The sequence below is a fragment of the Knufia obscura genome (genome assembly GCF_036327395.1).
Source record: "Knufia obscura strain CCFEE 5817 isolate CBS 148926 chromosome Unknown scaffold_22, whole genome shotgun sequence".
Lineage (NCBI taxonomy): Eukaryota > Fungi > Ascomycota > Eurotiomycetes > Chaetothyriales > Trichomeriaceae > Knufia > Knufia obscura.
This window is the reverse complement of record NW_027042708.1, coordinates 70333-93840: the sequence shown is the minus strand read 5'-3', so window position 1 is coordinate 93840 and position 23508 is coordinate 70333. Positions and strand designations below refer to the sequence as shown.

At 46.4% G+C, this 23508-nt stretch overlaps 8 protein-coding genes across 8 annotated transcripts; 1 reads left to right on the top strand and 7 right to left on the bottom strand.

Moving 5' to 3' along the window:
* Positions 1–5680: 5680 nt before the first annotated feature.
* On the top strand, positions 5681–7011 carry PMZ80_010923 (uncharacterized protein; the record flags this gene model as incomplete). The annotated part of the gene is made up of 2 exons (XM_064879311.1): positions 5681–6436; positions 6478–7011. The coding sequence occupies 2 exons, from the start codon at positions 5681–5683 to the stop codon at positions 7009–7011; spliced, it is 1290 nt and encodes a 429-aa protein (XP_064724894.1).
* A 123-nt stretch (positions 7012–7134) lies between these two features.
* Positions 7135–8742, bottom strand: PMZ80_010922 (uncharacterized protein; the record flags this gene model as incomplete). The annotated part of the gene is made up of 1 exon (XM_064879310.1): positions 7135–8742. One exon carries the CDS (start codon positions 8740–8742, stop codon positions 7135–7137), a length of 1608 nt encoding a protein of 535 aa, XP_064724893.1.
* Positions 8743–9572: 830 nt separating this feature from the next.
* PMZ80_010921 (uncharacterized protein) lies at positions 9573–10043 on the bottom strand (the record flags this gene model as incomplete). Its single annotated transcript, XM_064879309.1, has 1 exon — positions 9573–10043. The coding sequence occupies one exon, from the start codon at positions 10041–10043 to the stop codon at positions 9573–9575; it is 471 nt and encodes a 156-aa protein (XP_064724892.1).
* Positions 10044–10414: 371 nt separating this feature from the next.
* On the bottom strand, positions 10415–11986 carry PMZ80_010920 (uncharacterized protein; the record flags this gene model as incomplete). Its single annotated transcript, XM_064879308.1, has 1 exon — positions 10415–11986. The coding sequence occupies one exon, from the start codon at positions 11984–11986 to the stop codon at positions 10415–10417; it is 1572 nt and encodes a 523-aa protein (XP_064724891.1).
* Positions 11987–13734: 1748 nt separating this feature from the next.
* Positions 13735–14628, bottom strand: PMZ80_010919 (uncharacterized protein; the record flags this gene model as incomplete). The annotated part of the gene is made up of 1 exon (XM_064879307.1): positions 13735–14628. The coding sequence occupies one exon, from the start codon at positions 14626–14628 to the stop codon at positions 13735–13737; it is 894 nt and encodes a 297-aa protein (XP_064724890.1).
* Positions 14629–15493: 865 nt separating this feature from the next.
* Positions 15494–16750, bottom strand: PMZ80_010918 (uncharacterized protein; the record flags this gene model as incomplete). The annotated part of the gene is made up of 1 exon (XM_064879306.1): positions 15494–16750. One exon carries the CDS (start codon positions 16748–16750, stop codon positions 15494–15496), a length of 1257 nt encoding a protein of 418 aa, XP_064724889.1.
* Positions 16751–19906: 3156 nt separating this feature from the next.
* Positions 19907–21379, bottom strand: aat2 (Aspartate aminotransferase, cytoplasmic; the record flags this gene model as incomplete). The annotated part of the gene is made up of 3 exons (XM_064879305.1): positions 19907–20063; positions 20230–21143; positions 21197–21379. 3 exons carry the CDS (start codon positions 21377–21379, stop codon positions 19907–19909), a joined length of 1254 nt encoding a protein of 417 aa, XP_064724888.1.
* Positions 21380–22068: 689 nt separating this feature from the next.
* UFE1 (syntaxin ufe1) lies at positions 22069–23251 on the bottom strand (the record flags this gene model as incomplete). Its single annotated transcript, XM_064879304.1, has 2 exons — positions 22069–23064; positions 23114–23251. 2 exons carry the CDS (start codon positions 23249–23251, stop codon positions 22069–22071), a joined length of 1134 nt encoding a protein of 377 aa, XP_064724887.1.
* Between the last annotated feature and the right edge of the window lie 257 nt (positions 23252–23508).

Here is a 23508-nt window from a genome sequence, read left to right as displayed (position 1 = left end):
TAGTAATTAGTAACGAAGTTATAAAGCTAATATTATTTAACTTTAAGATTATTTAAAGTAAATATTAATCTTATAATAAGATTTATAAAATACTATTTCTTTTACTATTTCTAGTAGTTATTATTAATACTATATTAATTAATATATAAGCTTTAATTATATAGCCGATTAAGATTACGTAAGCTAAGTTAATTAGAATCCTTAACGATCGCGTTATTTTAGTAGAGTAGCTAGCGAGTAAAGTTAGTTTAAGAGGTATTAGTCTCCTACTAATTAATATTACTAGAGTCTTTAAAGTTATTCTTCGGATTAAGGGGTATTTCCTTTGTAAAGTTATCTTTAAATATAGTCTTATAAGTAGCTATCTAGTATTTATATATAGCTTAGAAGTTTAGAAATAGCTCTTAGAAATTATTAAGTTAAAGGAGATTCTATACCTCTTAAAAAGGAATATAGAGTATAAGCTTTATATAAGCGTAGTCTTTCTCTTATATAAGCTTATATTAAGAGTAGTAGCTTAAAAAATAAGTATTAGCTTAAGGTCGTATTTAATAAGTAGATAGTATATCTTAAAAATTAAAAGTATAAAGGAATTAAAGGTAGGTAATATAGTTATATTACTTAGGCTAAAGCTTATACTTTTATAACGAGTTATAGCTATATTTAAGATATACGCTCTTAATATTAGAATCGATATCGATATATAAATAAGTAAGTTACTAGTCTTTAGAGCGGTAGTTAATATTAATAACGGTACGGCTCCTCTCTTATAAAGAAAGATTAAGGAGGAGATAGTATATCTTTTAAGTAGATTAATTACACTTTCTAATAAAGCGGTTTATTATTTTTAAGATAAGGGAGAGTAAGAGCTATAACTATTAAAGTTAAAAAGGAGCGAGGCGATAATCTATTTATAGATTTCGGATTTTAACTTTACTTTTATATAGTACTTATTAATATAATTAAGAATAGCGCGCGATTCTATATATAAAGCGATATCTATATTAGCTATCTACGCTATAGATATAATTCGATTATAGTTATTAAGAATAGAATCGTTATACCTAAATTAAAAGCGTAGAAAGTTAAAACCGATAGGCTTTTTAATAACGGGTCGTTAGCGAGTAGTAAAGGGGTAATAGAAGCGATATTTAACTTCTTTAATAGCTTATTTCTTTCGCTAGTAATAGAGATTAGTATATTTATATTATTAAACGCGATTAATAATACTTAATAGAAGTTAAAGCTTATTAGTTTACTAATTAAGAGTAAAGAAGAGCGATATCTTATTTAAAAGTAACTAGCGGCTAGTCTATAAATTAATGATAGTAATATAGATTCTCTAAAACTAAGTAAATACTTTAATTGCTTTTATATTAATTTCGTTTAGTTTTAAAAACGAGTACCTACTACTTTAGTATATACCGTAGGTATATATAGATTTATAGCTTTACTATTTAGTATAAGACTAGTACTCTTAGATATTAAATTTAAAAAAAAGTATATAGCGTTTAAATAGGTTAAAGCAGCGTTAGTAATAATATATTATAATTAAAGAATTATTACGAACGTTACGATAAGCGATAATAATTTACTTTTAAAGCGTACTTAATCTCTATTGATTATAGTTAAAGAGAAGCTTATAAAGGCTATACTAGTAGTAATCCGCTATAGAGAGGGTTATAAAGAGATAAAGAGACCTAAGATTCTTAATATATACCTTTAGGTTTTAATATTAACTAGCTTAGAATAAACGAGTACTATAAAGGCTACTAGTATACTTAGTAATTAAGTTTAGAAGCGCTTAAGCCTTAAGTATATCGATATTAAAGGCTATATAAAGATTCTTAAAACTATATTTAATACGTTATTTAGAGAATCGCTTTATATACTAATATACTTTACTAGTAACCTAGTTTTATATATATATATTAAATACTATATATTAAAAGTAAGAATAGCGAGTAAACCTCTTATTATTATACTTAAGGAGGTAACGAATATACTTAATATAGAAGATTAACTAAATATAAGAAGTAATAAACTCGGCTTTACTAAGAGAGAATAAAGTAAGAAAGATAAGAAATAGAAGAACTTAAAATTAATTAAACTCCGATAATAGTATTTAGTAAAGTTCTAGAAGTATAAGGTATTACTAATACTAGAGAGCTAGTTTATTTTTTAATACTTTAAGTTTAACTATATTAGTAAGTAAATTAAGAACGATAAAGATATTAATACCTTCGCTAGTATCTTTAACTACCGACTTACTAATAGAAATAAAGATATTCTATATTAAGATTTAATTAATAACGAAGCCGTTTAAGGATAGTAGGCGAAGATATTTCTTACTTATTTATATATCGCAATAGCCGGAATAATAAAAGTAAAGGAAGTAAAGCTACTATTAAATAATAGGCTATTAAACGTAAAAGTTATACTTTAATTAGCGTATAAACTAGGGGTTAGTAGCGTTATTACTAACGAGTTAAAAAAGAATATGCTTAAGGTCTTTTGAAAGAAGAGAGAAGAAGTTATATACTTTACTAACGTCGCGAAGAAAGTTAATAATATACTCTTTATAACGATATTATAAGCTATAAATCTATTAAATCTTAAGAAAAATATATATATAGATAATAAGTATCTCCTTAATCTAGCTAAGGATTAGTAAAAAAGAAAGAAGGCTAGAATTAAGAAAGTTATTAATACTAAATATATACGGCTTTAAAATAAGCCTATATTAATTAATATATAAATACCGATTATAGATATTATTCTTTAGCTTAAGGTAAAACTATCTCTCTTAGTAATAAGTATAGAATTTAAGCTTTTTATCCTTAAGGGCTTTATAAAAGTTATTAATATACTATTAGTTAATATTTATTAAAGTAAAATTAGTAGGCTAGTTCGAGTTTAAAGTATCTAGTAGAGAATTAAAGATATAAAAAGAGCGACTTTAAGTACTAGTACTATACTAAGAGAGACTTTTTTAGCGATAAGTAGCCCTTAACCGTAATTAATAAGATAATAAACTCTTATCTTAAGAGTTACTAGCTTAAGATAATCGCTATAACGAATTAGCTTTGCTATTAGATAGTAAAGTTAAGGTTAGTAGCTCTTTAAATATAAATAAGTTATAATCTAGTAAGGGAAGGGACTCGATAAATAGTATAGTAAATATAGAGAACGACGTTTAATAGTAACTAAGGCTATATCGTAAAGAAGAAAGAAATTAAGAATTAAGTTAAGGGCTAAGAAACGTAATAAAATCCGTATTACTACTTAACTAAATATAGTATATAGAAGGTTTAGTACTAATTTATAGTTAAGCTATAAACCTTAGAGCCGCTTATTAGGTAACTATAATAGAATTAGTACTACTCGTACTTTATAGGAGCGCGGTTAATTAATAAAATAGTAGCGGACTAAGAGGAGCTTATTTAGTTATTTTCTTTCTTAAGGCGTTAGTACTAGCTTAATAGAACTAATAGATAGCGATAGATCGCGTTCTTTAGGCGAGTTAAAACTTATAAAGCAGACGTATATTCCGATAATTAGAATACGTTTTTACGTTAGGCTATAAAGAAAGAGAAGGCTTACTAGATAAGTTTATAGTATAATAGCCGCGAAGAAATATAACTTAAAGTAGAACGAAGAAGAATAAACGGTAATAAGAGTAGAGCTTTTATAAATTAGAATCGATATAGAATACAAAATCATATAATATAAAATTATATAATTTTATATTATATATAACTAATTAAATATACTAACTAATTAAAAGTATAGCTTTCTTAATATAATTTATAATAAGATTCCTACTTCGTAGGATTAAGAACTAACTTAAAACTAAATACAAGAACCGTACCCGTTTTAAGTAGAGGTCGTTATAGGTCTACAATTATACCCTATACTTACTCCGCTATATTTAGCTAGATAATATCAGAAACACGGAGGTCTACCTTAGAAAAAGATTATAGAATCTAGCTAAATATAGCCCGGATTCACTTATATTACCTTATAGCCTTCTATTACGATATACCGCCTTAGTATTCGTAATATAAATATATATTACTTAAACTATTAACTACTATAAATAAACTAAATATATATTATTTAATTTTAACTAAAAGTATAAGATTTACTAGAAACTTATATTAGTAAATCTTTTAGCTAAAGATATATTAAATTTTAAAAACATTAACTAAAAAATTCTCTTTAGCTAAGTAATATTAGTAATATATATTAAGTTTAGTAAAACCTAGGTTCTATAAGAAGATTATACTCTTAAGTTAATACTAAAACTAGTTTTACTACTTAATAATTAAATTTAAGTATATAAGAGTAGATAGTTTAGAAACTAAGAGATTACGTATAAAGTATTTACTTTTAAACTATTATAGCCTTACTAAGCCTTATTATTTCAGAACTCTAACTATATAGACTTAAGATATATATAAAGAGCTTACTATAATAAATATAAATATCTATAGGCCTAATAGTATAGTTCTACTAATTTTTTCTTATAAGCTCTAAGAGCGTATAGCTATACTAATCCTAATAAAGAGATATGTATATATATATATATATATATTAGTAGAATCTCCTTTTCCTTAGCTTTCTAACGATACTACTCCTGTCTATTTACGATTATTATATATAAAGTTAAGGAATACGTATAAAAGCGGAGTTAAAATCATGTATGTCTAATTCCATATGCGCAGGGGATAGAGATGATACGGGAGCTAGTTACGATTAGCGGCGATTCAGGGCGACCGCCGCTAAGCTTGGAGTGGTGTGCCTGTCACTCCATCCTGGCTACAGATGAAGAAGCATCAAAGTCTTTAATCGTTACTATCTCAGATTTCGTCTTCGAGTATTTACTTGATATCAGCCCAGATGAGTCTTGAGCGTTACAAGTTGGACCTGACCTCGTATGGAATTTCTAGCGCCGCGCTCCTACGCACATATTTCTGGAGGGCCGGGATTTGCCTGTCTATTTCTGTCAGAATTACAAGCGCTACGAGTCAGACACAACACGGCTGATCATACCTATATTTCAGCCTTCATATTGGGTGCAAGGACGATATTTGCATTATTTAGTCAGCTACTTCGCTATGAAGACAGTCGGAACAGTGAAAGACGTCCTTCCGGATGTTGGCAACAACTTCAAGCTAGATGAAAATGTCAGGACTGGTATACACATCTGCCTGTCCTTTGTGCTGTCGTAATAAATACGCTCAGCTTTGCCTTCCGGCAGCCAAGTAACAGATTTCATCGTACATGGAACTGCTGCCTGGACGCGCTCTACACGAATCGTTGTCAAGTTGGCTGACGGCAATGAGATGTCCTTTTTCTTGAAAGTCAGCAGGAGCCTTGGTTGATTCACTATAGTAGAGACTAGCCTGCTCTTCTAACAGTGCGTTGTCGTCGGCCGGCGTCTGTCGATGGACCAAGACAATGGCACCACGAGATGAGACTGGCGAATGAATCCAGCCTGCACCTCACGAAGACAATGTGCCATTAGAGGAAACTGTCTCGTCCCCCGAAGAACAAACATACAGCACCTTCACCAAACCTCAAAAGTGCTCATAGTCTGCCTGATCCCCTTCGCCGGCTTCTTCTCGCCATTCACCGCCTTCGTCTACTTTCCCGCCCTACGACACAATCGAAGCTGATGAACATAACCGTAACAGTCTACCTCCTAGTCCAAGCAATCGTCCCATCCATTCTCAGAGATCTAGCAAAACACATCGGCCGCCGCCCAGTCTACACAGCAGCAAGCATCGGCCTCGCCTTCCAACGCTCCTACGCCGCACTCCTCATCCTCCGCATGCTCCAAAGCGCCGGCAGCTCAGCCATCGTCGCCCTCGCCTACGCCGTCATCTCAGACATCGCCCGCCCCCACGAGAAAGGCATCTACGTCGGCGTATCGCACATAGGCTTCAACACCGCCCCCGCCCTCGGCCCCGTCATCGGCGGCCTCCTAGCCTCCCGCGTCGGCTGGCCCTGGATCTTCGTCTTCCTATCCTGCCTCTGCGGCTTCGTCCTCATCCTCCTCGCCTTCTTCCTCCCCGAAACAGCCCCCAACATAGTCGGCGACGGCAGCATCCCAGCCACAGCCCTCAACCGCACCATCTACACCTATCTCCGCCACGGCCGCGCCCAAACACACCAAAAACGCCCCAAATTCATCATGCCAAGCGTCATGCCCAGCCTCCGCCTCATCTTCCACAAGAACACATTTCCCGTCCTCCTCGCCAACGCAACATTCTACATGATGTACTCCGTCGTCCAAGCCACCCTCGCCCCCCTCGTCCAAATCCACTACGGCCTCTCCCCCTTCTCCGCAGGCCTCGGCTACCTCGGCTACGGCGTCACCGGCGCAATCGCCTCCGTCACAGTCGGCAAGATCACAGACCACGACTACATCGTCACCGCGCGCCAGCTAAACTTCACCATCGACCGCAAAAGGGCGACGATCTGCTGAAATTCCCGATTGAGAAGGCAAGATTACGCACAGTGTGGGTGTACATCGTCTTTGCATCGACAGCCCTGCTAGGCTACGGCTGGTGCGTACAGAAGAACATACATATTTCGGCGTCGATCGTGCTGCAGTTTGTGGTTGGGTTTGCGGTGACGGGGATCTTTAATGTTTGTAATACGTTGATTGTGGATGTGTTTCCGGAGGACTCGGCGAGTGCGAGTGCGTCTGTGAGTATTACGAGGTGCTTGATGGCGGCGGGGGGTGTGACTGTTGTGGAGCCGATTTTGAATGCTGTTGGGCCGGGATGGACGTTTACGATCGTGGCTGTGTTGTGTTATGCGACTGTGCCGGTGTTGGTTGTTGAGAGGCAGAGGGGGTGGCGGTGGAGGGTGGAGCGGGCGAGGAGAGAAAAGGCGAAAAAGATAGTAGTGATTGAGCAGAACGAGAAAGAGGGAGATGTGTCTGCGGGACACAGAGAAGTGACTGGAGAAAGTTGCGACCATAATAAGGTCGTAAGATGAAATCACCCAGTCAGCCCACGTTGAGAGCAGACTTCCTTCCAGCGGTGCGTCTAATCGTTCCTCGTCATTCATCATCGTGCTGTCTACATCTAGTCATACAGAGATGCCCCTTCCATCTCGCCTTCACGAGCGCTTCCCAAGCTCAATATCCGCATCCCAACTCGTATCATCCACCAAACTCCCACTCCCAATCGATCTTCCCAGAAACACCCCAACAGCCGTCAACACCACACTACAAATAAAGAACCCATCAAACCACTTCTGCACCCACCTCGGATCCAACATCCCAGATCCAAGCGCACTGTTAATCACACTCCCGACTTCCTTCGGCATCATACCCCTCAACATCAGCGCCGAGCTAATGACGTACATCCCCGAGATCTGACTAATCAGCAACGCGAAGTTCGTCCTCGTCGCATGTAACAGGCTGGGGACAAACCGCGAGAAGAGGTGGAATGTTTGCGTGACGGCGCTGAAACTTGCGAGGAGCATGGCGCCAGAAAGTAAAAAGGAGATCTGTTGGGCCCAACTTGCTTGGTCGAGGGAGGGGTAGACGTGGCGGGCGAAGAGGGCGATGGCGTAGGTTATCGGGTCGGTATCTGTGGTTGGGGCGGTGCTGAAGGTTCGTCGGAGGATTGAAATGGTGGTTGTGATGATTCGGTAGACGCAGTAGATGGAGAAGGTGTATTGGAAGGCTACCATGGCGCGGCCTAGTGCTGTGGTTGAGCGGAGTTGTTCCGCGCGTCGTTGGCGCATGATCGTGAGAGACGACTCGAGGCTGTCGGACATGGTTTCTAGTCCTGATATTTCCATTTCGAGGGTTTGTCGCGCTTGAAGTTCCGTGTTTCCACCGCGGAATGTGCCAATCACGCCTGATAGCCAGCCTTTTGATGATGGTGCCTGTGATATCTGTCGGTCTAGCTGCTGAAGTCGTGCCTTCTTCTCGCGGACCATATCTGTTGTTGCGTCTAGCCCGGTCTGTTTTCTAGCAATATCTGACTCGGAGACCAGCTTAGTCTTTGGACCAAAGTTGTGCCAGATGGCAGACACAGAAGCGAAGCCAGAGAGCAATGCCATGAGAGCCACGCCTGTTATACCCAGCCTATCCAGACACGCCTGGAAGACATTCTGTTTCTTTTGGATTGTGTCTTGTATGCTCTTACTTTCAGGTAGTAATGCGCCAATGGTCCAGAAAAGAAACAGAAAAGCTGCATAGCCGATGAACTCGAAGATCCATGCTAGTCGTCGCCGACCTTTGCTTTGGGAGTCGAGGAATTTGTAGCCTGACTTCGAGACTACGCTGTAGATGCCGAGTAGTGGGATAGCGATCACTAGTAGGGCAAGTAGGCCTACCACCGTAATCTGGAGGGCGGCACTTCGAGCGGTGGGGTTGAATGAATTCGAGATCTCGCAGAGAAGGAGTTCGGTCAAGACTGTGGAGAGGGCAATAGTCGAGGAGAAAGTGAGTGCCGCTATCCGCCTTGCCAGGTTTTGTGTTGGTGGTTCTTCGCGACCACTCGATGATGGTGGTGGTTGTTTGCTAGCAGATTTTGAGGAATGTTGTTCACTCTGCGCGAGGAGAAGCGGATATACCTTGCGATAGGCTATAACTGTCGCGAGGACGAATGTTGCGACGAAGGGCAAAGTCGAGAAGGCTGCTTTTGTGCCAAATCTTGACTGATGGGCATATGATGGTGTGCAGTCGTCGCAATCATCTGCTGAGGGCAACATTTTGACGTTGATGGCTGATGCCGGAACACTGCAAGAACTACATGGGCTCAGCGGTATGATTTCAAGTCGTGGAAGTCATGTAAGCCAGTCTGGCCTGATTGTCTACCATAACATGGTTGAAATCGGTGAATGTTTGGTCCAGAACGGACTGCGCCTGTGTCATGATGCGGCAGATGTCCGGGGCTGGGGTATCTTCGAAACACCTTCCGCTTTCGGTGAAACGTTTGCGGTTGCACCTGCCAATTCTTTCCGTTGGCCTTCTCTGTCCTGTCTATCTCTTAAACGAAGCTATATGCACCTTCACCAAGGCACAGCGGCGATGCTTCACGTCATCTAGTGTGCATCAAAAGCAGATACGAGTGGTCACGGAGGCAATTCTCCTATTCGGTATGGGAGATCGTGGTTCAGCGACTACTTCATGGCAAAAATGCATTCTATGCTATGCTTGTCTTCTGTCCCAAGTACCACTCTTATAGCGTGCATATAACTGTGGCACGAGCAATTTCTCTATCTGATGCAGCCGACCTCTTCCATTATTCTCACACTGTGTGCCACCTTAATTGTTTGCACGTTCCGACGCGAAAATTCTTCTATCGACGTCGTACTCGGCTACCTGGTTGTCTGTCAGCAATCTCTATTGGTTGGTGAGCCCAGATCGATACTTACACGTTTACAGTATGGGTTCCTCTTGTTGTATCGCAATCGAACACGCACCGTGCCCTCCCTGACTGGTTCGTCCAGCAACCGCTTCGGAGTCTCACCAGATGCCGACTGCACGACTTCTTTGTCATGTGCACTCAGTGTCGCAGCCCAACTTTCTTGCCCCCACTCTAGAAAGGCTTCTTGGTCGCGTCGATTTTTTGGAATACGCCAATTGTCCAAATCCAAACTTTCGAGCGCAGGACATCTTCTAATTCGAGGTCGAAATCCCAAATCTTGTCCCATTCTAGGGAATGGACGTACTGAAATAGCATGCTCGTAAGAGGTAGGACTTTCTTTTTGCCTCCTGTGCCATCGACATACATGTGAAGATGCTTGGAGAGGACGGGAAGGGCCTCTTCGCGGATGGTACGACAAGTTTGGAGTATCGCCAGCAAGTTTTCGTCTCTGATGCTCCATCCGCTGGTTGTGGATTGTCGATAGAAAAGGAGGATTCTCGTATCTGGCTCGAACATTGTCTGGAACTCTTGGAGGTTCGCATCGAGGAAGAGGAAGTCGTAAATTATGAGGCGCACTTCTGAAGGACATCGAAGGAATGTTGATTGGCCGCGGTGAGCTGCTAGACGAGTCTCTGAAGCCATATTTGATAACGATGCAAGTATACCTTGTGCTTGAGACATTTCGTAGTATGCAAGCAGGAATATTGAAATTTTGCATGAATGTGCGACTCTAATATTTCCGAAGTAGACCAAAGCACAAGTGACAAGCGAGCGAATCTAGATCATGTGATGTGGGCGTCACTGCCCGTGTTCGTTCGTTCTTTCGCTCAGGCTTTGAACCTTCACCTTGATGTTCATTTCTTGGTGGGGGGCCGTCATTGACAAACTTGAGAGACGGTGAAGATCCGAATGACGGGCCAAGGTTTGATCTTCCGCACTGCCCTCGCAGCTAGCCTTTGAGATCACGTTGATATCGCTGCTGACATCCTCGTACAATCTCACATAGTTGTACGTTACGCTCTCTCTGTCACCTTCACGAAGAAGTCCCACTGTACCATAGCCATCTTGTTGGCTTCTTTCCATGGCTGTATTGCATTGACGATCTGGAAATCGAACAACCGAAACAGCTGCGTAGTGATCTTGTAAATCTCCATTGTAGCGATGTTCCTTCCCGTACACATCATTGGGCCCAGGGAGAAGGGAACGTAACCTGAGTCGCGCAGTCTGCGCTTTGCTTCTTCCTCGTCTGGTGTCTCTGATGGCGTATATCTACTCTCTGTCTCGATCTCATCAAGGGCATCCTGCGCTTCAGCACCAGCCGCAGTCGCGTCCTCCCATCGCTCTGGCCGAAACACCTCCACGTCGTCGCCAAATATCTCCTTGTTCCTGGTGACAGCCCACTGGCTGATGCCCACACTCGTGCCTCCAGGGATGAAGTAGCCATTGATTACTGTTCCAGCTTTTGGCACTTCCTTGGGCAGCGGGCTTCCCACAATAGGATAAATCCGCATTGCCTCTTTCATGATAAGATCAACGTAAGGTACGTGTTTTCTCACCTCTTGGAATTGAGGAATCTTGCTTAGAGCACCTTTTTCATCTGCCGCATCGATCTCAGCTCGAAGACGTACTAGTACACGTGGATTAGTGGACACGTAGAGAACAACTGCACGTAGATGGGCAGCGACTGAATCTGAACCAGCGAGTATTGGGCCAAGTGATTCTTGCTCGAGCACCGGCCAGGGCATCGGGCCGTTCTCAGAGTCCGGATTGTTCTTGTCGATGATCCACTGCAGGATATCATTGTGCTGTACGGCTGATTCTTGCAGGTCTTTGTATCGCTGTCGCACTATGGCGTATGCTAGACCATGAACCTTGCCTGGGCCGGTTTTGTCGGTGTGTTTTGGCGCTAGGTACCTGAAAATCCACGGTGTGAATATGATCTTCGACAATACCGGAAGAAGAGCCATGATGTTGGCAGAAGTAAGCAGGCCGTGAAGAGAGCTGATAACGCCATCGACATCTGAGGCGGTCGCCAGGAAGCCAAGCGGCTTGCTGAATACCATGTCCATGACAATATCAAAAGCAGCGTACTGTGTGAAAGGTGCGAAGTCAATGACGGTGCCAACTCGTGCTTGTAGCTGATCAGTCCAAGTCAAAATGTGCTTATCCATGGTGGACTCGTTCTTTAGGATGGCTGACAACTGGTATCCGCCCATGATCAGCTTCTTCCGGCGGCTATGCTCTTTGACATCATGATAGTTGCTATGGGCGAGGTGCACGGGGTCCGCGCGAAGTGCAAGCCACCAATCAGCCTTGTCCCAATTTGACCATTCTGCGAAATAGGTAGAGTCATTGATTATAACTGTGTTGGGACTGACGCGTACGATGTGACCGTACTTCTCATGTAGCTTGATATGTTCGAGGTGCTGATGGCTCCCGAGGAAATGGTAGATTTGCCAGAACGGTGATAGTGCTGCCAGCAACGGACCTGGAACTTTGCGAAGAGGGTGCAGGAAGAGGTTATAGCAGCCGTATACCATAGAAGACAGAAAAGACAGTGCCAGGAAGAGACCCATAGGATGCATTGGGGGTAGGAGTAGTGGGACCATTTGTGCCGTTGCTCTTGGTCGTTCGTTCGTGTGATGATCAGACAGTGAAGTCAAGATTCTTGGAGACACACCAGGATCAGTGAGCGAGCGGGCTTCCGGCTACATACTTGTACTGTTAGCAATTACACAATGGTAACAGTAAACGCGCTTGTTGCGAATGTCGCTTTCGTGAAGTACACATGGTGCAAGAGGCCGTTCAGGCGTCCCGGCACCCTACCTTGACATTCAGAGATCAGCTGGTGGCAGATGATAGAACATGGGCTAAACAAAAGCTCAATCGTAATGCGTAATGCGGGATACCAAAAGATGAGGTAAGATTGGTTTCGAGGCAGCCGCGTTCCATGGTCAAAGACGCTTGATGGTAAGAACTCCGAACAGGGCGTTACTTCTTGCGACGGAACACTTTGGGCGACAAGCTCGGTACGAGAGGCTTGCTAAATGTTTCTCGAAGATCTCAGTCACGCTTTAAGGTAGTTGTCGCGTTGGATGTATCCCGCTAATGTCCGGATACGAGAGAAACGAAAGCACGCGTCGGCGAGGAAGTCTTGCATCGGAGACATGCACGCTAACCACAATACTCTTAGCTGCAAACCCGCAAATCAGGGCACGGTCTTTCGACCGTGTCCACACCTTTAGGTAGTTCCCCACACGTTTCCGAATTACGCACCGTTACCGCACGTCTCTACTGAGGGAACGTAAAATTTTCGGGAACTTTTCAAAATTTGGGACTGTTGCTTTTATTAGTACCTTACTATAAAACACACTTCCCAGGGCTAGATACGTAAGCATTTCCCACATTATAAGCGTACCTGATCTATAAAGGAATATAGGTAGTAAAGATCAAAATGATATCATAAATTCTCCGATTCGCTTAGCTAGCGCAGTGGTAATACGCCTACTAGCAGGAGTTTTTTGCATTTTAGCCTAGCCAAAAATTTTCGCACACGTGAATAATGTAGAGACGTTTAGCAAATCCGTACGCTTATCCCTTAGGCACGTCTACGACGGTCAGACGTACGTACAAAAAAATCACTATTTTAAGAGGTCTTTTTTAACAGACGTCTACGCAGTGGGAACAGTACTGACACAGTGCTAAGACCGTCATTTCTTTTGCTGATTTGCGGCTAAGCTGGAGCAAGTAAGCAACGCTAGCCATTCCGGGCGGGTGATTCTGGGCTCCTCCGGATCATGACTTGAGCTCCTGAGATGCCAACACGGCAAGTCCTTTGCTTCTATCGTCGAGGATGAAGGTCAGCATTCAGTAGCGGAGTCTATTGGCAAGTTGAGGTCATCTTGGAGCCAGAGGATGGTGGAAGAAGACGTGGTTGCACCTGAAAGTTGGTGATCTGTGAAATTTATTCATGAAAGGTCTAGCTCACTGTACTAATCATACCGGCCGTAGATCCAGAGCCATGCATCAACGAGACTCGACTTCGCAAGAGCAGCGTGAGTTTCAGCGGTCAAGCTGAATACGCGCACTCAGAAGCTGGATCTGGAGATTCAATTAAACTGGTATCATATGCTAAGAAAGCTCAGAAATCAATGCTATGATGCTCGATAAGGCTGAGCACTGCAAGCACTCTATACTGTGTTGTGCTGATGGTCGGTGGGTGCAAGTCCAATCTCATCCTCTCTGTCGTTATCACACTGCTGATTCTAGCCCGATCCACGCATTTGAGCAAAGTGGCCACTGACTAGGACCATGAGTATCCTTGACCGCCATATCAACCAGCGCAAGATATCTTTATCGGACGGGCGTTCTTCGAGAAGGGCGTCGACTCCTTACCCAATGTGGTATCTAGGACGCTGCCTTGCTTTTGCACTCGCAATATACACTCAGACCCCTCAACGATCTCTGCCTTGCTCAAGACAAAGTCGCAAGGTATGCACTGATATTGGTCCGCGCCTTTTGACGTCACAGTACACATGAGACCTGCATCATTGGCAGGGGAGATGTCGTGCATTCCGCTATGTGGTTTGACGAAGAGGCCATACTCTTTGCTATCGCTGCCGTGGAATCTGACATGTGTGTGACCTGAGACGGGCATGCAGCCTGTACCGTAATCCTCTCTTCCAGAGCGTGTAGAGATAGTGGGCTCGCCAGCCAATGCTTCCCCTTCTAGGCTTTGGGCACGCTTCTGCCCACCTGCGTAGCAGCTGATCTTTGTTGGTACACCAGGCATCGGGTACAGACCATCGCTGCTGGAGACGGTCTTCATACTAACTCCTCCATTTGACTTAGTGATTGTTATCGTGCAGTCGCCATCACGCAGCACCTCGATACCACCGATATCGAAATCGCAGGGTCCGCATGTCGACCTGAAGCCTGCATCAATGGAACAGCGAAGCTGTGGAGAATCGCCATTCAAGGTGTTGGACTTGCTATTCGGGCTGACGAACATGTTGAACACCTTGCCATTCTCGCTGTGGAGTCTGAGTTTCTGCATGTTTTCATCGCCAGCACAGCCAGCCAAGTCCGAATGGCGGGCCTCAAGGTCTAGTCTTGAGGCTGGCGACAGGTTTGTAATGTCAGGTATGACCGGGAAAGTATGAGCGCTGCCACCGAGCAGCAGGAGGACGCCCAGCAGCTGGCTGAGCCTTGAAATGCTTTGCATCATGGCGAGTGCTTAAGTAGATGAAGATGCTTGGAGAACAAAGATTGAGTTGCTTTAGAGATAGGTTCGTGGTCTGGGACAAAGTAATGATTGGGATATGATTGGGAAATGGTAATGAAAGGAAGGCCATGAGCAGAGACGTGGAACCACTCTTTATGCTCATCGAGGTAGGCATTGCCACGGTAGATGGTGACTGGACGGCTGCGTCTGTAAACAGAACCCCGAGGCGAAATCATATAGCTGTTTGCCTGTTCGTGACGACGGCCAGTTGTAGATGGCACGGCTGAAACCGGCAAGGGTGGGCGTTAGGTGACTGGCATTAGCAAACGTACAGACCTGCGCCTCCATAACGATGGCCGAACCGCTTCGGAAGACAGTAAAAAGTCGCAAAGAAGCGTACTGTGATGGAGATATGTGAGAACAAGATAGAAGCGTGACCAGGCGTGATATGTTGACAGAGGATCACGTGCAGACAGAGCCATGCTACTTAGGTACAGCCTCAGCTGTCACGAGCCCCAAGCTGTGCAGTGCGGATCGCTCGGAGTGAAGTAACATATCACCTTGTTCGCTGGAGGGGATGAGCAGTGCTGTTAGATTTGGGACAAGAGCATCGAATTCACGATGATGAATTGCGACTATGGGAAACGCATCATCATTATGCTCATCGCATCAATTCTGTCATGAAGAAAAGTTTGTGTACAATCACAAACCACGAAGATATGTCAAAAAGCAACTATGTAATAGATACTCCACTATGTAGTAAAAGTACTATGTACATTCCAAAAACCAACTTCGGTCGTCATGCCCCGTGTCACCTCCCCACAATTACTTATGACCAACCGTCATCAAAGACATCCCAAGAAGAAATTTACAAAAGCATGGCAATACCAGCGATGGCGAGAGCACCCATACCGGCAACCTCCTTGCTGGCGGCACCAGTGTACTTGGCAACGGCAGGGCCAGTGGTGGATGCGGAGTCTGGGACCTTGGCACCAGTACCGGCCGGGGCAGTACCCTCTGGGGCCTTGCTCGAGGCAACTGCGGTGGCAGAGCAAGTGCTTGGGTACATGGTGTAGGTGCTGTAGTAGCAGCTGGTGACAGCAGCTGGGGTGGACCAGGCAGACCAGGTCTCAGCTGAGGCAGAGGTTGTTGGCACAACTGGCTTGGTGGTTGTGCTGGCGCTGGAGCTGGAAGACCAGACGTTCCAGTCGTAGCTGGAGCTGGTTGGGTCAACAGGCTTGCTGCTGGTGGTGGAGCTGGCCCACTCAGACCAGGTCTCGGCAGAGCTGCTGGACTTGGTGCTGGAGATGGAGCTCGAGCTGGACTTGATGCTGGAGACGGAGCTCGAGCTGGCCCAGTTGTTCCAGTCCTCTCGCTTGTAGTTGGCCCAGGCAGTTGGGTCAGCGGACTTGCTGGAGGAGGTGGAGGAGCTCTCCCATGCGGACCAGGTAGCAGCATCAGTGGTGGCGCTGCTGGAGGTCTTGTGAGCGGAAGTGGTGCTGGATGTCTTGCCAGCTGAGGTGGTGCTGCTGGAAGCGGTCCATGCAGACCAGGTCTCGGCGGAGGAGCTGCTGCCAGTGGAGGCAACAGAGCTGGAGGTCTTCACAGCTGGGCTGGAGGTAACACAGACCTGGGTGGAGGTGACGGTTGGCTGGCAGTCAACTGGGTCCCACGCAGCCCAGGTAGAGGAGGTGGAAGCAGAAGAAGAGGCGGTTGAGCTCACTGGCTTGCTGCTAGTGGTGGAGGTGGACCACTCAGACCAGGTGTTGGCAGAGCTGGAAGCAGTCGAGGAGACTGGCTTGGTGGTGGTGCTGCTGGCGCTGGTCCACTGGGACCAGGTCTTTGGGTCTTCAGACTTGCTCGAGCTGATCGAGGCGCTGGAGCTAGTCCACTCAGACCAGGTGTTGGCAGAGCTGCTGGAGGAGCTCTTGCTGGAAGAGGTAGACTGGACAGGCTTGGTGGTCGTGCTCGAGCTAGTCCATGCCGACCATGTTGGGTCGACAGTGGTGCTGGTGGTAGGGGCAGCGGTGGTAGAGCTGCTCCATTGTTCCCACGCACCGGAAGAGGCGACAGCGGATGCTGAGGCGGCGCCAGCGAAGGCGGCAGCGGCGATGACAGACTTCATTTTGATTGTTGGTTGGTTGGGTACTCGAAAGAGTGACTATGGTCAGATATTATTGTAAAAGAGTGTGTATGAGTGTGTGACTGGAGAGAAAGAAAGTCAGCTTTGGCAGCTCGAGAGGTAGATTACTTATAGAACGCCATGTTGATCCTCCTGAACGTGCAGCTGCCCGTGCCAAGTACGCGATGCAGCGCACTTGGGGTGCTAGCAGAGATTGGTGGCGGTGCACCGGCAAGAACATGGCCTCTAATCCGCCTGAATAGACTTCCATCGAAGCATGCTTGCCGTTTTGATGGTTAGGCTTTTCTGGAGGATGAACAAGGTGAGCGCGGTGCTGGGTCCATGGTAACGAAGCAATTTGCCTCTGGCGCCGAGCCGGCTAAAAACGATCTGGATACGAGGTGACAGCGTGCTCTCAAGCTTCATTCTTGATCAAATCAAGCATCATGCCGGGCACAAGTCTCCGCCACTTGGAATTGAGGGTTCAGACATGGGTCAATTTCGATTTGTCAAGCAGAACCGTCTTCGCCAAGCGTGGCTCTCAGCTCCAGGTCTTAGCGTCGCAATCTGCGTTTCAAGGTGAGGAAACAAGACGAGGCTGACGGATGAGGCAAGTGCTTGCTAACGGTCGTGCATGCCAGAACAGGGGAGACTCCCGTTCGTATGGATCGAAATAGCAGTGATGCTCCATGCCGATCCCGCTGTTCTTCACCGACGCCGACGAGGCAACGTTTCAGCAACAAATCCTCCGACCCTTATACCACAGTAATCTCATGGTCGCCAGCGAGCCATGCGCAAACAGGCAGCCACGCAGGATACTTCAAGACTCATGGCTCATAGTCCTAACATGCATGCGATTGGACGGCCGAGAGGCGTCAGTCAAAGTCAACTCTCGAACATGCAACCTTACAGATCATCTCTGCGGAATTGCACCAGCTGAGGCGAACATGCGGCTCCGTGTGATTCGATGGCAAGTCCAGGGAAAGGAGAAGGACCAAGGTAGCAACCGTGGAGCATGCAACCATCAATATAGGTTAGCTCACTATCGGGCTAAAAAGCTCCAACCAGAACTCAGCTGCCCCTGGCTAATGTGAAATTATGTCCTTTCGCAAGCCACTCGCCAAGACATCTGGGGAACCGCAAGCAAAGCTTCAACCGCCGCGACCTCCACTATGACTACAAAAATCACAATCCTCTCACTTGAATTCGGCACTGCTCCATAAGGAAAACGCGCTGAGGCTCCAGGGTTCGTGAGAAGTGTCTCGTGTTGGAACTTGCATTCCTATTTTCTCATGACTGCGGTAAAAGGAGCGACCGATCGACCATCCTTCTGGTCCACGGTGCGATGCCATAGGTGTCAAAGAGATTGACGTGCGGATACGACAGGACTGACCAAAGTCCTACCATACAGACCACGGATGCACTTCCGGTCTGGTAGAAGTAGGAACGATGCAAGCAGCCGCATTCTTGCCATGCGCGAACCGGGCGAGGACTCCCGTCATTGCACTATCCTGAACGGCAACAGCTACGCGTTTTGTACATCCAGTCGCAGATTCTACCTATCAACATGAGTCCATGAAGTTGTAGCACCATAGCTCGACAAGATACTCACTACGCACAGAGCAGTTCGAAGAGACGGTACTGCATCTTGAAAGACGAGAGTCCTGCCTCGCTTTGCGCAGCAAGTCTGCCAGCAGGTCCTTCTTCCTGTCAAACGTACTCTGGTGATTTTGACTATGAAACAGCTTACCACTGCTGATGTAGCACAGCGCGATAGCACCTTCTACCTCCATTTCTTTCAATCTACTGCGATAAATTTGAGTCCTGGTCAAGCGAAAAGCAATATTGCAGTTACAGACAGGGGTTGTGCCTACAACATGTCGCCGAAGCATCCGTTCTGCGACAAACGACTCGAAGCCCCTTTCATCACGAGTATACCCCGGAAGGGTTCATAAACGTCACGGAACCCGAAGAGATGGTTTTGACCTGTCCAGATCGAAGTCGGAAGAAGAGACCTTCGATCGCAATCCAGGACGTTGCATCTGCAAATCGTGCAACGCAGGCACCGAAGACAAACAGGAAATGATGGTTTTTTCTTAGCTTATTTGCGTCCTTTGAGTCACCAAAATCTCTGACTGCAACGCACTCTCATTATCTTCAGATGACTCCCAAGCCGTCCATAGCGTGCGAATGCCAATGGGAGACCAAGTGAACTTTCCTCTACCACCGTACCGACAGCTACGAATCGAGGCAACGAGAAACCCCGAAGAACCACTAGCTGAGTCCCAGAGTGTTCAGAACCAAGTTCCTTCGCCATCAGCAGAGTCAAGACCAAGTCGACAGTGTGTCCGCTATATTTGCGAGGGCGGCAGGCAGGTTCCCTGTGACGATTCCACGATGCGATAGTAGCAGGACATTTTACGCCACTGACTCCAGGTTTACAGCATCCTCCAAAGCCTCGAAGACACAGTTCACAGATAGCACGAGGTTCACCCTGCTCACACGCATGTAGCACACAATGACAGCATTGATCTGGTACAGTAGCTTCACCAACGGCCATCATCCTGTCGCGACTGAAAGGAGGTCAGCTGCCACGTACAGACATCTACAGTAGGGTTCATCCGCCCGAGAGCTACATCCATCTACATAAATCGCGTCATAGACCTTGAAGGGCATGAGCCAGTGTCGGGTGACGTCTCTGAATCTTTGGCCGTGAACAATCTATGCGGCGGCTGGGAGAAATTGGAAGTGGTTCAGTCACTGTATGTCAGTATCAGTGGCAGGCTGAATGCTTTGCTCTCGAGGACTACGAGCTTTCGTAGACTCACTGCGAAGAATGCATGAAGCAGGGTAGCGATGCATTGTCGCCCCTGGAGTAGCAAATTGCGCATGAAATAACATGCATTTTGTCTATTCCACCATGCTTGTGGCTATGAAATGCACATCCCTCATGCTTAGTCATGCTTCGTGAATCTCATGCTCGTTCCTCGTTTCTTCTTCCTGGCGCCCTCCCCAACCCTCCCTTCCACACCGCGCCCCCAAAATCGCCACAACAACATCCATCCCCCCATCCCCCACCGGTGTCCTCCCCGCATCTCAAACTAACCACCCTACCACACCATCACAACCCCGAATCCCCACCCAGGTGCCCCCCGTCAATCAAGCTGAACTCCTAACCACATCATCGACTGCCTTAGCGAAATATGCGACGTTATTGGTGTTCAGACCGGCCATGGATATTCGACCGTTCTTGGTCATGTAGACGTGGTGCTTGTCTTGTATTTGGGCGACTTGGGACTCGTTTAGACCGGTGAAGCTGCAGAAATTAGCTAGGGTCCGAGTGAGTGCGGGCGTCCTCCTGGGTGCACAAATCCAGTTCAACGACAGCCCAGGATCTGGTCAGGAGAACGAACAGATTTGTCTCATCTCGCGGGTTTGAATCTGTGCATCCTGAAGGACGCCAGAGGGGAGGATTTGCTTACCTGAACATCCCAATCTGACTCGTAATATGATCCCACGTCCCCGGCGTCTCCAACTTATCCAACTCACTCTTCAACGCCTTCCTCATCTCAATAATCCGTCCCGACATAGTCCTCAGATCCTCCTCCCACTCGGCAAAAAGCTGCGGGTCATTCAACACCTTACTCGCGATCCTCGCCCCATAAGCCGGCGGGTTACTGATCTCACTCCTCTGCAGGATCGCCAGCTGACTTGCAATCCGCTTGACCGCATCTGCACTATCGCTCCCGGGTGCAACGACCCAGTGGAATGCGCCGGCCCGTTGACCGTAGAGACCGAAATTCTTGGCGAATGACTGGCAGACGCAGAGTTCGAAGCCCTGCTCGATGAAGTGGCGGATGGCGTAGTTATCCTGCGACAATGAACCAGTCGCGAAACCCTGGTATGCACAGTCGAGGAAGGGGAAGAGGTCTCGCTCTTTCATGACGGCGGCGATTTGGTGCCATTGGTCTTTCGTTGGGTCCACGCCTGTGGGATTATGTGCGCAGGGATGCAGGAGGATTACACTGCCGTTTGGTGCGGATTTAATCGTGCTGAGCATGCCGTCGAAGTCGAGCATTTTGGTCTTCTTGTCGAAGTAGGGATATGTCTTGATGTTTATGCCTACGTTGTTGAAGATCTGGTTGTGGTTTGCCCAGGTTGGGCTGGAGAGGTAGACGGTGGGTTGTTGCTTTGAGAATTTTGCGAGGAAGAGGGCGCCTAGGTGGACCGCTCCTGTGCCGCTGACGGTCTGGAAGGAGGCTGCGCGGGATTCTTTGATTGCGGGGGATTCGGGGCCTAGGATGAGTTTTTGTGCTGCTGAGGTGAACTCGGGCATGCCGGCTATGGGGAGGTATTCGTGGTTTAGGTTGGGGTCATCTCGTATTTGTTGGTCGGCCTGTCATATGGTCAGTATGTTGCTGCGCCCGCAGAGTAGATAGGTATTGTCACCTTCTTGACCACTGGTAGCACCCATGGCTTTGCGTTGTTATCTCTGTAGGCTCCGATACCTAGATCTACCTTCTTGTCGGATGTATCTTTCTTGTAGGCTGCCATCAACCCGAAGAGAGGGTCCTCGGCCGCCTGAGGACAGACATCCTGGCCGAACCGTGTTGCGTGGCCTATTGATCCCATATTTGCAGGTTGTTCACTGGTGTGCCCCCGAACTTGTTCTAACCGAGCCTGTGTTTGACTGGTACTATAGCGAGATAATCAGCTTGCGGTACTCACGAGACCGGCGGGATTCGAGCACTCGGGCGGACCCCACTATCTCAGGTTGCGGCCACAATAAATGTGGCATGTGCTTCACGTGATGGGCGTGGTGTGACTTACCTTTCGTCTTTCGATGGCGGTGAAGACATTGTGAAGATCTCAAAACAGTTTCAAATAAATTGAGCGTTCTGTTCCGTTGTTGCATGCGGCGCGCTTCCCCGAACCTGCGGTACTACGGGCAGGCTAGCGGTATGTATTCGAACTAGAATCTGGGGCAGCGGAGGCTTATATATGGCCCTGCAGGATTGGTCAGGAGCATGCCATTGCTGTCGACCGAGGCATGAGATCCGCATCTCCGTATTTGATTTGCCTCGTTGATTAATGCCATCATTCATGTCGTGTGTTTATTCTTACATGTGCTTGTGAGGATCATATATGCAAGGCACTACGGGCAGCTGCCCACGAGAATAGCTCGGTTGCCTTGGCCGAGGCTGACGAGGAAGAAACTAAATATCCTGCTCGGAAGATGGCCGTTCGCTTACAGGAGATTAAGATGAATGCTGGGAGGAGGTTATGAGCGAGCTTGTGACTCCTGACATTCTGAACGTTTCCTAAAATATCAGATCCCACACTATCAACCCAGCACACAGGTACAGTGTAGTATGATACAGAATCTTAGGTATCCTGGTCTTCTCCGTCGCTCTCTTCAATTCCTTGTTTCCCCTCTGAACATTCTCATCCGTCCGCTCAGCATTAACCACCAGGCTACTCACCATTTCACCCTGAACCTCCAGGTTCTCCTGTATAGTCTGCTGCATAGAACTGATCTCAAGTAGACTCTTCTCCACCTGCGTCACCTGGTTCAGCTGGTCATTATAGTGCTTCGCTAAGCTCGAGTTCTCCTCCTCGAATAGCTGTAACTGCTCAGGCGAAAGCTCTTGACCCACTTCTCCTCCATACGGGTCCAGCGCCGGGTTGTACTTATCCCGCCCTCGCATGTCCATATTCGAATACGAAGCATCGCCATCCACCCCAGTTACATCCTCGACGTTCCGCTGCAGCTTGACATTCCTATTCCGTTCATCATAAAGCATACTCGCCGCCTTCTCCCTCTGCCGCTCCGACCAGGTCTCAACCATATCATACTGTGAGCGCCAGACCTTCTCATACCAGAACCGTAAATAGTACAACACATCGTTCCGAAACCTGTAAACCGTGTCCTCACGGCCTTCTTCTTCCACTCGCTCTTCAGTCTTCCCTGCATCGCCTACACCTGCGTCGTTGCCACCCGCTGCCCACCGTAACAGGAAATTGGTCGACTTGCCATACTTGCTTTCAAGCCGCTTCTGCACCGTCTGATGCTGTATGTTGGCCGCTGTCCGCAGGTTCTCAATACTATCTCTGAGATCTCGTAGCAGTGCGTTTGTTTGAGATGTGACATCTTCCCGCTGGAGGTCTGTCATATATGTAGGCACTGTACCCAGTGCTGTTTGTATCTGGGAAGTAGTACGTCCATGTTTCTGGTTGCGCCGTGGCGGAGGGGCAGTCGAGAGGTAGGGCGTGCGTATTGCCCGGATGTAAGAGAGAAGATCGCGGATGGACTTGTTCTATGTTGCTGTCAGGTCATGGCTGATCATGCGACTGGTCATAACGTACTATCTGCTTTGCTTCTAGCAGGAAAGAATCGAGTGTCTTGAACGAGACGTGAGGATCTATGGGATCCGACTTGTGCGCTTCCACTAGTATTGAGGATAGCGTGGACGCGAGGTCTGTTGCTGATGCGAGATAGCTCATGGTGACAATAGGGTATAGGGTGGTATACAGATTTGGCTTCGACGCTTGTCGCGCGGTAGTACGAAGTCCTCGAGATGTGAACAGCTGTTGATTTGACTCCAGATCTGGTCAAAAGGACACAATCATTTTCACATGCGAGAAGTGCGTCATGGGGGTTCCATACGGTAGTCTACACCAGCTGATAGCGCAACTAGCTTCACGGAGCGGATTTTAATGAGAACAATTAGTCAAGGGGTATTGAAAATGCATAACTTTTG